The 13254-nt window shown below is 39.4% G+C and overlaps 1 protein-coding gene across 5 annotated transcripts in view; it reads right to left on the bottom strand.

Annotated features, from left to right (window-relative positions):
- Positions 1-13254, bottom strand: part of ADAMTS18 (ADAM metallopeptidase with thrombospondin type 1 motif 18) — a 144134-nt gene that overhangs the window by 20689 nt on the left and 110191 nt on the right. For all 5 annotated transcript variants that reach the window (XM_019646441.1, XM_019646438.1, XM_019646439.1 and 2 more), the window contains 2 exons: positions 12274-12397; positions 11314-11558 (listed from right to left, as the gene is read on the bottom strand). In XM_019646441.1, the coding sequence (XP_019501986.1) occupies positions 11314-11558; positions 12274-12397 (369 nt within the window). The remainder of the gene's footprint in view (positions 1-11313; positions 11559-12273; positions 12398-13254) is intronic.

Genomic DNA, 13254 nt, shown 5'->3' with positions numbered 1-13254 from the left:
ATCACTTCCTTTCTTTGCCACCAGAAACCCATTTTCCGAGTTCTCTTCCTGACCCGCTGACCTTCATTTCTAGTCTCCTTATCTCCTAATTGTTTGATATCAAAATGACCTCCAACCTCTTGACCTCTGCTCCTATTTACCTATACTCACTTCTCTAGGGGATGGCATCTAGTCCTGCAATTTTAAATACCATCTACATGGCGACCACTTCCAAATCCATAACTCTACACGAGCCCTTCCCAAGAGAACTTTCTGCAATGATGACGACGTACTGCGATCCTGTGTTGTTCCATGTGGTAACCACAGCCCCGCGTGACCACTGAGCACTAGTGTTCTCATGCGATTGGAGAACAGAACTTCACACGTCAATTATTTAAAATCTAAACTTAAATAACCATGTGTGGAGAGTGGCTACCATATTAGACAGTACAGTTGTAGATGCAGTCCATTTTCTGACTTCCATACTCATATGTTCAACTGCCTACTTAGCATCTATACTTGAATGTTTAAAAGGTGTATCCACGTCCAAGACTGAACTCATGATTTTCCTCCCTGTTCTTCCCAATCTCATAAAATGGCAGCCCAATCCTTGTAATTGTTCAGGCCAAACTGAAAAGTTGGAGGCACCCTGAGGTCCTGCCTTTTTCTTATACTCCACAGCTCACCGATCAGGAAATGGCACTCTCTTTACTTTTAACATATTCCAAACCTGACCATGTTTCACTTGATCTATTGCTCCTGCTGCTGCCGTAGTCTAAGCTGTCATCACCTCGTTTGATTTCTGTGGTCATGGAACTTTAGAGGCGAGGAGAAGGCCTACTCTCCAGGGGGAGAAATGGGACAGGACAGGTCCACACTTAAAAACAATACAGTGACCATTACTGAAAGGGTTAAAAACATAGAGCCATAAAACCTGCAAAGGAAAAACAAATGCTTCTGTGAAGATGGGGGAGGAGATCACATGACCAGGGAAGCTTTGTAGCTGTCATTTAATTAAGAAAGTATCTGGGTGGATGATTTCAGCAAAAAAGCCACAAAACAACAAAAGAGAACTTAAGTTTTCTTTGAGGATTTCTACTCCCCTCAAAAGGACAAACTTGTATATTGAGTTTCCCATCTGCCTTCCCTCATAGCTTAAACAAAAACATGTAAAGATCCCCTGAAAAGTCAAATTCTTGAGCAAAAATTAAGAAAAGTAGCAAACAGAATACTTGCTAGCAAGAAGGCAACAAATCCATTTCGTATCATCAAAGGTAATAAGAAGTTTACTTATCCAGCCAAAGCAAGGAGAGAAATAACTTGAACAATTTACTGTAAATGTTCACAGGATTATGCAACTTTAAATTACTAACTCATAAAATATACAGTGACTAGCTATTGCTGTATTACTATTACAGTTTTATAGTCACTGGCATGTAGAACATATTTACATTTTGTTTGTTGAACATATTAATGCATTCAATGAATGCAAAAATGGATAAAGGACTTAACTCTAAAAACATCAAATGACTCAGGCCTGACTTTAATGTCTCTGCAGCCATAAATTCACAGAGTAGGATGTGTGATCACGTAGGTGAAAGGACAATATTTGTACAAACCAGCAGAAAGCTGACTCAAGAATTTATTTTAGCATCAGCTCATAAAGGCCTCTTAAAGACAGTAATTATTTAAACAAATCAATGCCAAGACCACATATATAAAAGATGAGTATTTGCCCCTTGTAACATATAATTTGCTTCTCAACGATAATTAAGGTATATATCTCTGCCCTTTTCTTTACCCTGTATTGAGGAAAAAAGTGACCAAGAACAGAATACACAGCAGTAGTTTTATCTCTCACTTTTTCCTATTTTCTTTGGAAATAGACTGTCCAACTGGCTAAGAGATTCTCAAAGAGACTGGAATTAAAAAAAATAAATCAATCCCACCCTTGGGAATGGCAACATGATTTCTGGGGCCCAGGGCAAAATGAAAATGCAAGGCCCCTTGTTTGAAAAAATGATGAAGAATTTCAAGTTGGTGACAGCAGAGCACCTCACCGAACACAGGGCTCTTCTGAGCATGAAGTCCTATGCGACTCTGCAGGTTCCACATCATCCACGAAGCCAGCTCTGTCCAACCTTAAGGTGGAAGTTTTCTCCCCTGTATCCTGTATCAGTTTTAACACACAATTGAAAACTTTCCAAATATCAAATGGCCCTGTGGTCTGACAATGACTTTGCCCATTCTTCCTAGATGAAGATGGGAGCCCCTAATTTGGTGGGCTTGTTCATATCTATGTACCTCAATGTAACCATAACCATCATCTTGACCACAGACAGATGGCCCCATCAGAATCTGGGAAGCAGGAAGGCCTTGGGATGATCACCACATTGCTAAGATTCTAACTGCCTCTGTGAACGCTGAGGAACCCATCTGGGACAACACGTAGCTTGAAAATAATTCCCATCACTCACAAGCCCTTTCAGTGACCTTGTCAAGGGCAGTCAAAAAGTTTTCTCAGCCCTGGTGAAGAACACGAGTACCCCGCAGGTCACAGGAATGCCACATCCCTCCTCCCCCACATCTGTCATAGCGCAACGTCACCAATAACGTGGTTCCCAACTACCCCCCAGGCTGTGTGTCAGCCTGTATAACCTCACTGTTAAATACACACATTTGGAAAGACCGCCAACGATTCCGTCTACTTAACTGGACTTAGTCCAGAGAATTTTCCAGCCAACTGGCATTGGGTCTCTAATTTACAGCTGGCAAGCAACCTCCTTAAATGCTTCCAGGTCCTCAGTAGAACTGTTTAATGTCTACCTTTAACACACGAACCACCTGACTTCAGACACAACACTCAGCAGCTTTGACCGCAGGGTACAGAGTTATAAAATTTACAGCTTCTTAAGTTGGAAAACCACAGACAGGGGCTGGACTCTACCAACTGCCCCTGAAGGAGAAGGAAGCAGCTTCTACATGGAGCCCACAAAGTGACAACAAAGGACACACTGAGGCATCGTGGGGAAATAGCCTTCTTTTGCTTCCACTTTGAATTTTTAGTGTTAAAACGATAAATGCCTTCAGCCAGCTTTGTATTTGTTTCATTATTGAAGGCCTTTTTTGTTTGTTTTTTCTAAGAAGCTGTCCTCATTCTCCCATGGAAATCAAAAAGTTATGGATAGGCTTGAAAGACTGGCTTTGTGTTGAATGCACACTGGAAAGCTTATTGCTTGTCTTCAATAGCGTATCTGATAGCTTAGAAATACAAATAGAAGAACTTATGGTATGCCAGGCAACATATTACACATGCATTTCGAGTTGATGACATGAGGAAGGCACAGTCCTATTATAATTCCAGTACAGAAGATGAATAAACTAATTCACAAAGTTATGAAGCTAGTCAATAGAAGCACGGGGACGTGAGTCTCTGATATTGCCTGACTCCAAAACTTAGCATCTTAACTCTAGTGACACTGCCTCCCAGCAACGTCTAGGATTGTAATTTAAAATTCTAAAAATTGTATCAACTGTTGAGGAATGATTTTATCACTGGGATTCAGAAGCATGCTGTACCACATACATGGTGCTACTGGGTTCAAACCTGAACATTTCTTGAACATGCTGGTATCTGATCCAAGCATCCATGATTTTTAATCTCTTCAATCCCCTTTCCTCTGTGTTTATTTAGATGTGTTATTTAACCATGGTTTTAACAATCGGAAACACAAGACGCTTTATAGATTGACCCTTCCTGATAAGTCACAAGCTGCACCACACGTTACATGTGGATTAATGCTCCGGAAATGGGTAGTTTCATGGTACTAGGATAAGATCCCTGTTTCTGGGAGTCCCTGTGATTTCTGGAAGCCCCTGCGATGTGGAAAGGCAGCCAGCTGTCTTTGCCTTCTTCTTGTTTGCTTCAAAGCTTGAAGAACATGACTGGGTACATCATTGCTATTATGTGTGAGTGAGTTGGATTTGACATGAGACAGCAACATGGAGATGCTGATGGGGACTTAGAAACACATCTGCTAGGCAGCTTCAAAGGTGCGGTGTGACACACTGAGCCCCGACTACAGCTCTAATTCAACTCATCAACATTCCTCTGAGTTTAGTGGAGAGAAATAGTGTTCTCCCACTCGTCACAGATGTGTTTGCCGTGAATTGAATGAAGCCTGCACTGTGAATAGTGAATGGGACTCTAGACAAACGACGTGGCATCGCCAGAGCACCTCTGAATTGTCCTCGGGACTCCGAGTTTGAGATCATCTGTTCTGAATTAATCCTCCGCTAATGTCTTTGCCTCTTTTGTGTTTTGCATCTTCACTCAGTCCTTGGCGCTTGGCTAATCTCCTCTCCCTTAGACTGATTTTATCTCGAGGCACATCTTTACTCATTTCAGCTCCTTTCCCTGGGGGGGAATTCAGACAGCAGGGTCACGAGGAAGGAGCTAGATGAGAAGGTAACGCTCCGTCAGTGGGCTCACACACTGTCATCTCAGTGATCAATGTGCCTGTCCACCTGGTCTCCCGCCACTCCATCATCCCCTTTTGCCAAAGACTGAGGAAGTTGTTTATTATAGTAATTTTCTTGAGATGTCTTTTTCTGCCTTGAAACTGGCCTGTGGTTAACCTATTTCTCACTTACTGTCATTACAAAGGCTGCTGTCTTTTTCAGCTTTGGGGTTCTCTCTTGGTACACTATTAATTGGGAAGGGGGTTTCAAAGAGTTAAACACCTCCTTTGGCCGCTTAACAGAGAGAGAGAAAAAAAACTCTTAACATAAAGGAGAGCTTTCATTTTTAAGACAAAAAAAAAAAGGAATGCTGTAAAAACACAGGTGATCATATTTCAGTCTAAGAATAGCAACCTGTGTTATCATGTCATCCTGAATCACCGTTAATCAGACAGAGATGAAGTTACTTCATAATGAAACACTCATGATGAATTTCCTCACCTACCCTCCAACAGCATGACAGTTTGATAGAGAATGTGACTCATTCATTGTTTCGTGTGTGTGAGAGACAGAAACAGAGACAATGAGAGAAACAGAGATAAATGGAGGAGAGAGAGGGGGAGAGAGAGGAAGTGGACGAAGGAGAGGGAGAATATGGGAGAAAAGCAATGGGACAGGGAGGTGAGTGGGGGAGTGAGAGAAGGAGAGAGAGGCCATCAGCTAGCAAAACAGCTCACGGCCAGTCACTTGTAGAGACTGTATCATCTCCAAGTGGACACCTTAGCTAAGCATGAAAAACAAGAGCTTTAGTGTTTTTAATTATTATTTAATTATTATTGTCAAGACCCTCTATTATATATATTAGATATAATATATACTGTATATATATTATATATAAAACAGGCCTTTTTCACAGTACTTAAACAAAACAGAAAGTCAGTGACCTTCTATTACCTATGTCTCAATCTCAAAAAGGGGAAAAAAATAAACTTTTTAGCCACACTCTAAAGCTCAGAATATATATGTCGACTTCAGATGCAATAATTATTTTGCAACTAAGGCATATATATATTTCAACTCTGAGCTTCAGGTTTCACATCTCCACCACTTCAACATTTAATTTTCACACACACACACACACACACACACACACACACACACACACACACACACACAATTTAGCTATACGGTATGTGGAGGTAACATAGGTTTAGTTTTTCTTGGTCTTCCAAAATCCAATAAAATAAACATAATGTGGTGGTCTATACTTAATATCCCAAAGGCTATTGAAATATAAACTGACTTTTAAATATATCAGATGACTGACAAGTGCACTAGTTCAATGAGAAATTCCTTAGACTTTGTGCGGGATGAGTTGAATAAAAGAAATATGTGGAAATTATCTAGTTTATAATAACTGTATACCTGTAGTGACCTCAATGCTGACTTCTTTTGGTGCTGGAGTGTACATGTGTATCAGTAGTTTTTCCGTGGGCGATGCAGAAATATCATACACAGTCATGAAAATTAGCTCCTTTTCTCCAACTCATTTACATATATATGTATTTTCTTTTTTTTTTAAAGTTGACCGATGGACTTAAATTAATGCCTAAAGAAATTAAGACCTAAGTCCTTGATTATCCTTATGAATTCCCCTTGGCCATCGAGGAAATCAGTGGGGCCAGTGCTGTTTCAATTGGCATCCACCTGTTGCAAAAGTTGAAACACAGGGTCCAGGTTGCAAGGAGAATGAATGTTTATAACAGAGGCTGCATTTTAAAATGGGGCAGGCACGTGACTCGGTGATAAAAGGGCAGGTCTGTTTTCCATTTAAACTGAGCCCCTCTATGAAGACATTCTATAAAGCTTTGACATATAAAAATAACCAGAGGCAGAAGACACTTTTATTTGGTGTCAGGCCATGTACTTTTCTCTTGGCGTTAACTGACAGCAGTCAGTTATTCCCAGGATTGCATCACCCTGACTTGCACTAGAAAACGTTCAGAAATAAGTGAAAAAATCTGGGAAGCCCACCACCAAGGGAGGGCAAGTTGCTACTCTCCCAGGTTGAGGCGCGTCTACTGTGAGCTAACTGGTCAGCAGCTTCTTAGGCGTAAATTATTCACTTTGGGAAAGGCAAGCATTTTAGGGAGCATACGGATTCCTCAAATGCAATTTAGGAGATCAAATTTCAATACTTTCAATGCTCTTCACTGTACTCAACTTTAAACTGTACATAGTTCTCAGACTAGTCCTAAAAGATGGTGAAATTCCGTGGTTTTTTAAATGTGTAAAGCAGAAATCTAGGCCTTTCAGAAAGCTTCAGATCGCAACTATGGTTTGGGACAGAAGGAAAGAAATAGGGTAAGGAGAGGCTAGCCTCTGGGCCTGTCACTGCTGACTTTGGTCAGAGAAACGCTCCTTGCATTATATATTGCCTCCATGTATGATTTTTCAATTTGGAAGGAACATTCTACTTTTTAAAGGAATTTTATCACTGGATATCACTCATCCAATAAACATTTTTTTGAGCATCAATGATGTTCCAGGTGCTATGCCAGCTATGGAAGTTACAAAGATGAGTAAGTCATCTTTCCGTGGACATAGGTGCTATTCACATGTATAAGGACAGTGCCATAGTGGAAGTGGAAGACATTTGTTTAGGGAAGTCATTTCCCAAATGAGAAAAGTGGGACCCTGATAGTTTAAGTGACTCATGCAAAGTGACATAGGAAGTAGTGCAGTCACTAACCCCTAGTGCCAACTATTTATACAGATGCTCCCTGTTCTAGCCCGTGTTGCTTCCAAAATGAATGGGATCCACATACCAAAACTCACTCTTTACATTCTTTTAAGTCCCGAGACTCCAATGTTTCATTGACATGATGTATGCCTCAACCACTTGTGTATCTCCAATGTCTAGTACAAGGCGGGGCATTAATGGGCACCCAACAAATGTTTTGAGGTTTTTGTGGTTTTGTTTTTGGACATTGAGAGGAAGTGAGCAGAGGAAAATTGCTTTGAAGGTAGTTACCTAAATCAATACATACCCAGGTTGATGAAGATGAGAACTAGCTAAGATATTGAAGGATCTGAGTAATCTACACGACCGAGAAAAAAGAGGGACACTATCCTCACAATGCCATCCTCAAGTGTTTTGGCAAACATATGCTTCTGTTGAATTTTACACTATAACAAGAACTGCGTGAACACGCAGAAATTTTATGTGGCCATGAGAGAAAGTGCTTTCTCTCACAGACTTACATTTTCTGTGGATGAACAGCATTTTTCATTTTGGTAGGTTCCCGCACTTTGATTTCAGCATCCCACAGGATTGTAAAACACATTAACATTTTTATATTGGAGTGAACATATTTTTGGCTCAGAAAGTATTCATTTTGGTTCAATTCACAGTTGAATAGAAAGGCATATGAACTTTATTTAACTTCCTTTAAAGAATATAGCCACGGATTACTTGGATACTGGTATATAGTCCAGTTTGGGGAAAATGTAATTTATTGCTTATCAGGATTTTAACTTTATAAAATCACTGTGTTCTATCGATTTAGCCGAGGTCTGGTCATATAATAAAAACTGACCTAAATTTGACAATGTTCTCCTGAGAAAAATAAAGTATAATTTAAATATTAAAGTCATTAACCCCAATATTTTTAAAAGATAAAACAGACATAATACTAGGTTACTGGATTTGATTTTTTTTCAGCTTTTAACATATTTGCAAGTTTTGAATGAAACCATAACTCCTTTAAAAATACAAGTAATTCATGTCCAATTAATCACGTAAGTTTCCCTCTAGATTACTTTCAGACAGGTCACATTCCTAGGACATTAATTTAAGCTTTCACTGATTCTGTGAGTAGAATGAGTGCCTAATGTGAGATTTTGTAAAACAATAGCTAAGCAAATGTGACCTTCCCCCACTATAATGAAACGATAATTTTATATTAATAGAGATAATATTATGGTTATTTCTATTTATATAGTAGCAAAACTTATTTTTAAAAATATATTATATATACCCAATTAAACCCAGAGAAGACTTTATGTTTTTCTAATTTTATTTAAATCTAGCCAATATTTCCCCTTACATTTTAATTGTTTCTTTTTTCAGGGAGCTGTTGTATTTGCAATGAGATAGATTGGTGAACCTGACCAGTTTTGGAGAATTCCTTCACCAACTGAGACCATCCTTCTATTTCTCAAAAACATCTCCTAAACCTCAGGGGACATATGGGGCCTGGCGAACATTCCAGTGATTTGGTTTTAGTCAGGGCTAAATAATATAGATGAATGAGCTATGGAGCTATGCTTAGATTAAGCAAAGCACAACTAAAAATTCTCAGATTGAGGCTGGTACAATGTTCAGTGACAATGTGTCAATTGTCTGGTTAATTCGATCCACACAGACAGTGCCAGGGGATATTTCAGGCTCTAAAGATGAAAGCAAAAAGGAACTCTGTTATTCTGCTCTGCACTTTTCATGATTTCTTGTCTTATTCTTTGTTGTGGTTTTCCTGCAGATAATATATGTTTAACGGCAAACCTTAAATTACAAATGGGACTGTGAACACCTATTGGAATGGCTTTATGTTTATGAACAAAATTGGAGAGAAACAACCAAAAAATGGTTGCTTGTCACGAAGGAGTAAAACACTTATTTCTCATGACGAATGATTGGCACTTTGTTCTGACCGCCCATGGCAGAAACCCTGAGAGGAACCCCACCCTACTTCCTAATCTACGTTATTTTTCAGCCACTGAGCTTGGTTTGTGTATATTTACTTTGAGTGGATCAAAGGCCTCTTAGCAAAACTAATGAAGCCATGTTGCTCTAAAACGGGTAACTTGCAAGCTAAGTTCACCTCCCTAAAAAAATTATACGTTTTCCTAAAGAAAAGAAAAAGATGTTTGTTGCTTAGGTACTTGATAGAAAAGAAATAGAACAAGCATATACATCTTAAAAAAAAAAGTTTGGAAAAAAAAGTCCAGAAATCTTTAATCCTTTAATCAGAGAGTTCAATTCCTGCGCCTTAGGTTTAATTAAAGTGTGATTTCAGGGGCTGGGCTCATTGTTGAGCTCCAACCACCCTAAATTTAGTCCAATTTGATTTGGAGTTCCTACACTCATCCTCTGAAAGACCTGAGAGGGAAGAGTGTTTTGTAATGACAGCTTGTCTCAGTCAGAGTTGTGAAATTTTTGAGGGACCATCTATTACATAGACAGAGGTATCTCAAGTTCACAAGATAATGGGAAGTTAACTCATGGTCAAGATCTAGGGCCAAGGTTGCAAACTCAAACACTGTATCTACTGGGGCCAAAAGTTCTCTTTTCTTAAGAGATGTCAAAAATCTATATTTTTATAAGAAATAACCTGACATTAAGGCATAAATCCATTTTGTTTTAATTTTATACAGATCTGGGAGCTGGATTTGGCTTGTGGTTACCAGTTTGCTAACCATGGTCTGAGGTTTAGATAAAAAAAAATATATATGTAATATTTTATATATGCATTATATATAGTATTATATGTACATGGTATGCTCAGAAGGCAAATGATGATCATGGTTACAAATATCATGTGCCAAGCACTCTGTAAACATTGCATTTGTCTTAAATTACCCTTATAATAGCCTTAATAGTTAGCTAGCATTCTTTGCCCATTTTATAAATGTGGGCATTAAGTGACACAGAGGTTAAGAAACTTGCCCAAGGTTGATAGTCTCTACTTTAACCATACTATGTGTACAATATCTGACCTAGAATCCAAAGTTACATGTGGTCATTTTTAAAAACTGTCTTCTACTCATTTTCCTTAGTAAATATTTACAGTTAGGGCCAATAATAACAATAATATTAATAACAATAATGGTAATTAATAATAATGTTGAATTAAGCTTATGTTTCATTTAATTGAGAAGAGCAGTATGGCTAGACTGAGTGTGGGTGGAAAAGATTTGGACTCCATTTTAGCTCTGCTTTTTCCTCTAGCTGTGTGCGTTAGGCAAATCTTTTCAGCTTTCTTCGCACCTTATTGCTTATTTCTCTGGCAAGTCAGTGAGGTGGGTCTTCTATCCCAACTCTGTGGGTGAGAAATTCAAGCTAAGAAGGACCAACATGAGTGCCTGGCTATGTAAGTCCTCAGTAAGTGGGAGCCGGCTGACTCCTACACGACCTGAAACAATCACTTGCCTCTGAAAGCAAAAGATCAGCCCCATTTTACGAACTATAGACATGATGAGGACCAAGGAAAATGTACACATGACAAGAGTCTCACAGAGTCATCTGCAGATATGGTGTCGAAAAGGTTCTCTTACTTCACAAATTCCATCAATACAAACATCCTTTTTATTTACATTGTTACCCATTAATTTTTCTTCGTTTCTTACCTCCACGAAAATGACAATCTACAAAATTTTGTAGGTATGCTTGTGGTTTGCTATGATTAAAACTTTGACACTCAAGCAAGTGCTCTGTCTACTATGTCACTCTACTATGTCACTCTGCTCTTTCTACTATGTTGACCTGTGTGGCGAATAGCTACAATGGGCTATCCAAATGACTGACACAGACAAACTAGAACCATGTAAGAAGTATTCTACTCAGAACAGCCATGTGTAACAGTGAAAGGTTGGCATCTAAATGTGAAGATCAATGCATTCACTTAAAGACCCATTGGATTCCTGCCCTTTTCCCCAAAATGGAGTTGCTTGCTGTCTTTTGCGCTTTGAGATTTAGCCTATTAGGAAACAAATGAGCTAGAAGGATTGGGGCGCTTTACACGAGCTCAAATTGGGGTCATCACTATACATTTAGCAGGAGGCATGGAAGCTGAAAGAACAGAAGGGGCTTACCTCAAAGACCAGTGTCTCATTCGTGGGTCCTGGTGCATACAGACGTTCTGGGCGGTTAAAGGTGCGCTGGTATTCAAACACAGTCCCTGCAAATGGGAACTCCCCAGGCCAGTCGATGCTCCAGCCCCCCGTTAGGTAATACTTTTGATGAAGGCTTCGGACTGCGAGGTAACTGGAGGAGATCTGCAGTTCCTGGATTTCAATGCTTCGGGCCCCCGCTGGAATGACGACCACTGGATAATATTCTAAGCGGGAAGAACACAACATTTCTGTTCTCCAAACCTTCCATCGAAGGTTTGACTAGAAATGCTCAGAGACCTGTAGTAGCCATTTTTGCAAAGCAAGGATTTGGAATCATTAACTAACATTCATTTCTAAGTGTTTGAAACAAAAATTATTTCCTGTTTCAAGTGGTAGGAAACACCAGCAGGAGAAACGTATGTGTCTTTCCCAAGCATGTGTGTGTAGAAAAAGATACTTTCTAAAGCCACAAAACTCAGGAATGCTTTGTATTTTCAATCTACCTAAAAGAAACTTAGAGCCATATATTCTCAGTAGTGATATTCAGAAAACGGGGCTCATATTTAATTTTACTCAAGATGTTTAGATAATTGCTTCAAATATTCATCTAACGCTGTGAGTGTGGATCATCAAGGTTTCATTGTAAGTGCTTTGTTTAAAAATGCATGTGGGGCAGATGGCAGCCTGATCAGCATATTAAAACTGCAAAGTAGAAAGGCATTTGTTTAACACATTTCTGAGATGTATGTATTGATAAAACTCCTCATACTAAAACACCATCTGTCTTCCCTCACTCTTGTAGAAGCGTCAAAAGCCATCCTCTTCCGTGTGTCAGGCGAGTCAGTAAAAGACTCAACCACGTTTAGCATGACTCAAACCTGTTCAGCAGCAAAGGGTGCGTCCCACCAGTGACAACAACAAAACAGCAGCATCTCTTACCATTTGCTTTATGCTGGTTGAGGTACAGGCCTTTATAAAACTTGCAAGTTGAATTATCACCCTTGCACACACCACATGCATCGGAAACTGCTTTAGAGCCAAGTTCATGATCACATCCTACTGGCTGTGACAAAAAGAAAAAAAGTGAGAAAAATAAAGGATCAGGGAAGCCAGTGGCTAAGAATAACCAAGAGGTCCAGGGTTTTCTGTATTTACAGAACATTAGGAAAGGGATTCAGCTTTATGGTTAAAAGCACAGTCTCAAGTCTGACTGATTAGAGGTTCAAATACTTCCTCTGCCATTACTGGATGCATGGCTAGGCAAGCTATATAACTTATCTAAGGCTTAGACTCTTCATCTGTAAAACTGGAATAAAAAGTCACCATTGCTACTAATGGCAGGTGAGCTTACTGGGGCCAGCTCTAGCACTGAGACATAAAAATGCTGGACAATACAGACACAGACACAGACACAGACACAGACACAGACACACACACACACACGCGCGCGCACGCACACACACACACACACACACAGTTAAAAGATAAAAAAGCTCACAATCAAATTAAAGGAGAAAGTAGACATCCCCCAAAACAGGAAAACTAACACATAAACAGTAGTACTATTTTAAAACACATTTGTGAGGTTCTAATCATGTAGTGAATGTATTTAGCAAACACTGGGTAAAAGTTTATTACCTATTACTTACATTCTTATTTAATTTTTACAGCTACTATGGAAGGTAGGATATGCCACTGCCATTCTATATGTGGGGAAATGGGATAAAAGAGAAACTAAAAAAAAATTGCATGAGGGTCATGCAGTAAGTAAGTGGGGAATTTGGAGATCAGCTCACATCAAATTTGAAAGTGTAGCCCTGTTACCCTTGTGCCACCTGCTTTTCTCCAGACAGAGAATCTCTTGCACCACTTATCACAGCGCGCATTTGATATGAGGAAACACAAACATGATCAGACACC

This window comes from Hipposideros armiger, unplaced genomic scaffold (genome assembly GCF_001890085.2).
Source record: "Hipposideros armiger isolate ML-2016 unplaced genomic scaffold, ASM189008v1 scaffold_102, whole genome shotgun sequence".
Lineage (NCBI taxonomy): Eukaryota > Metazoa > Chordata > Mammalia > Chiroptera > Hipposideridae > Hipposideros > Hipposideros armiger.
This window is presented reverse-complemented; position numbering and strand designations above follow the sequence as displayed.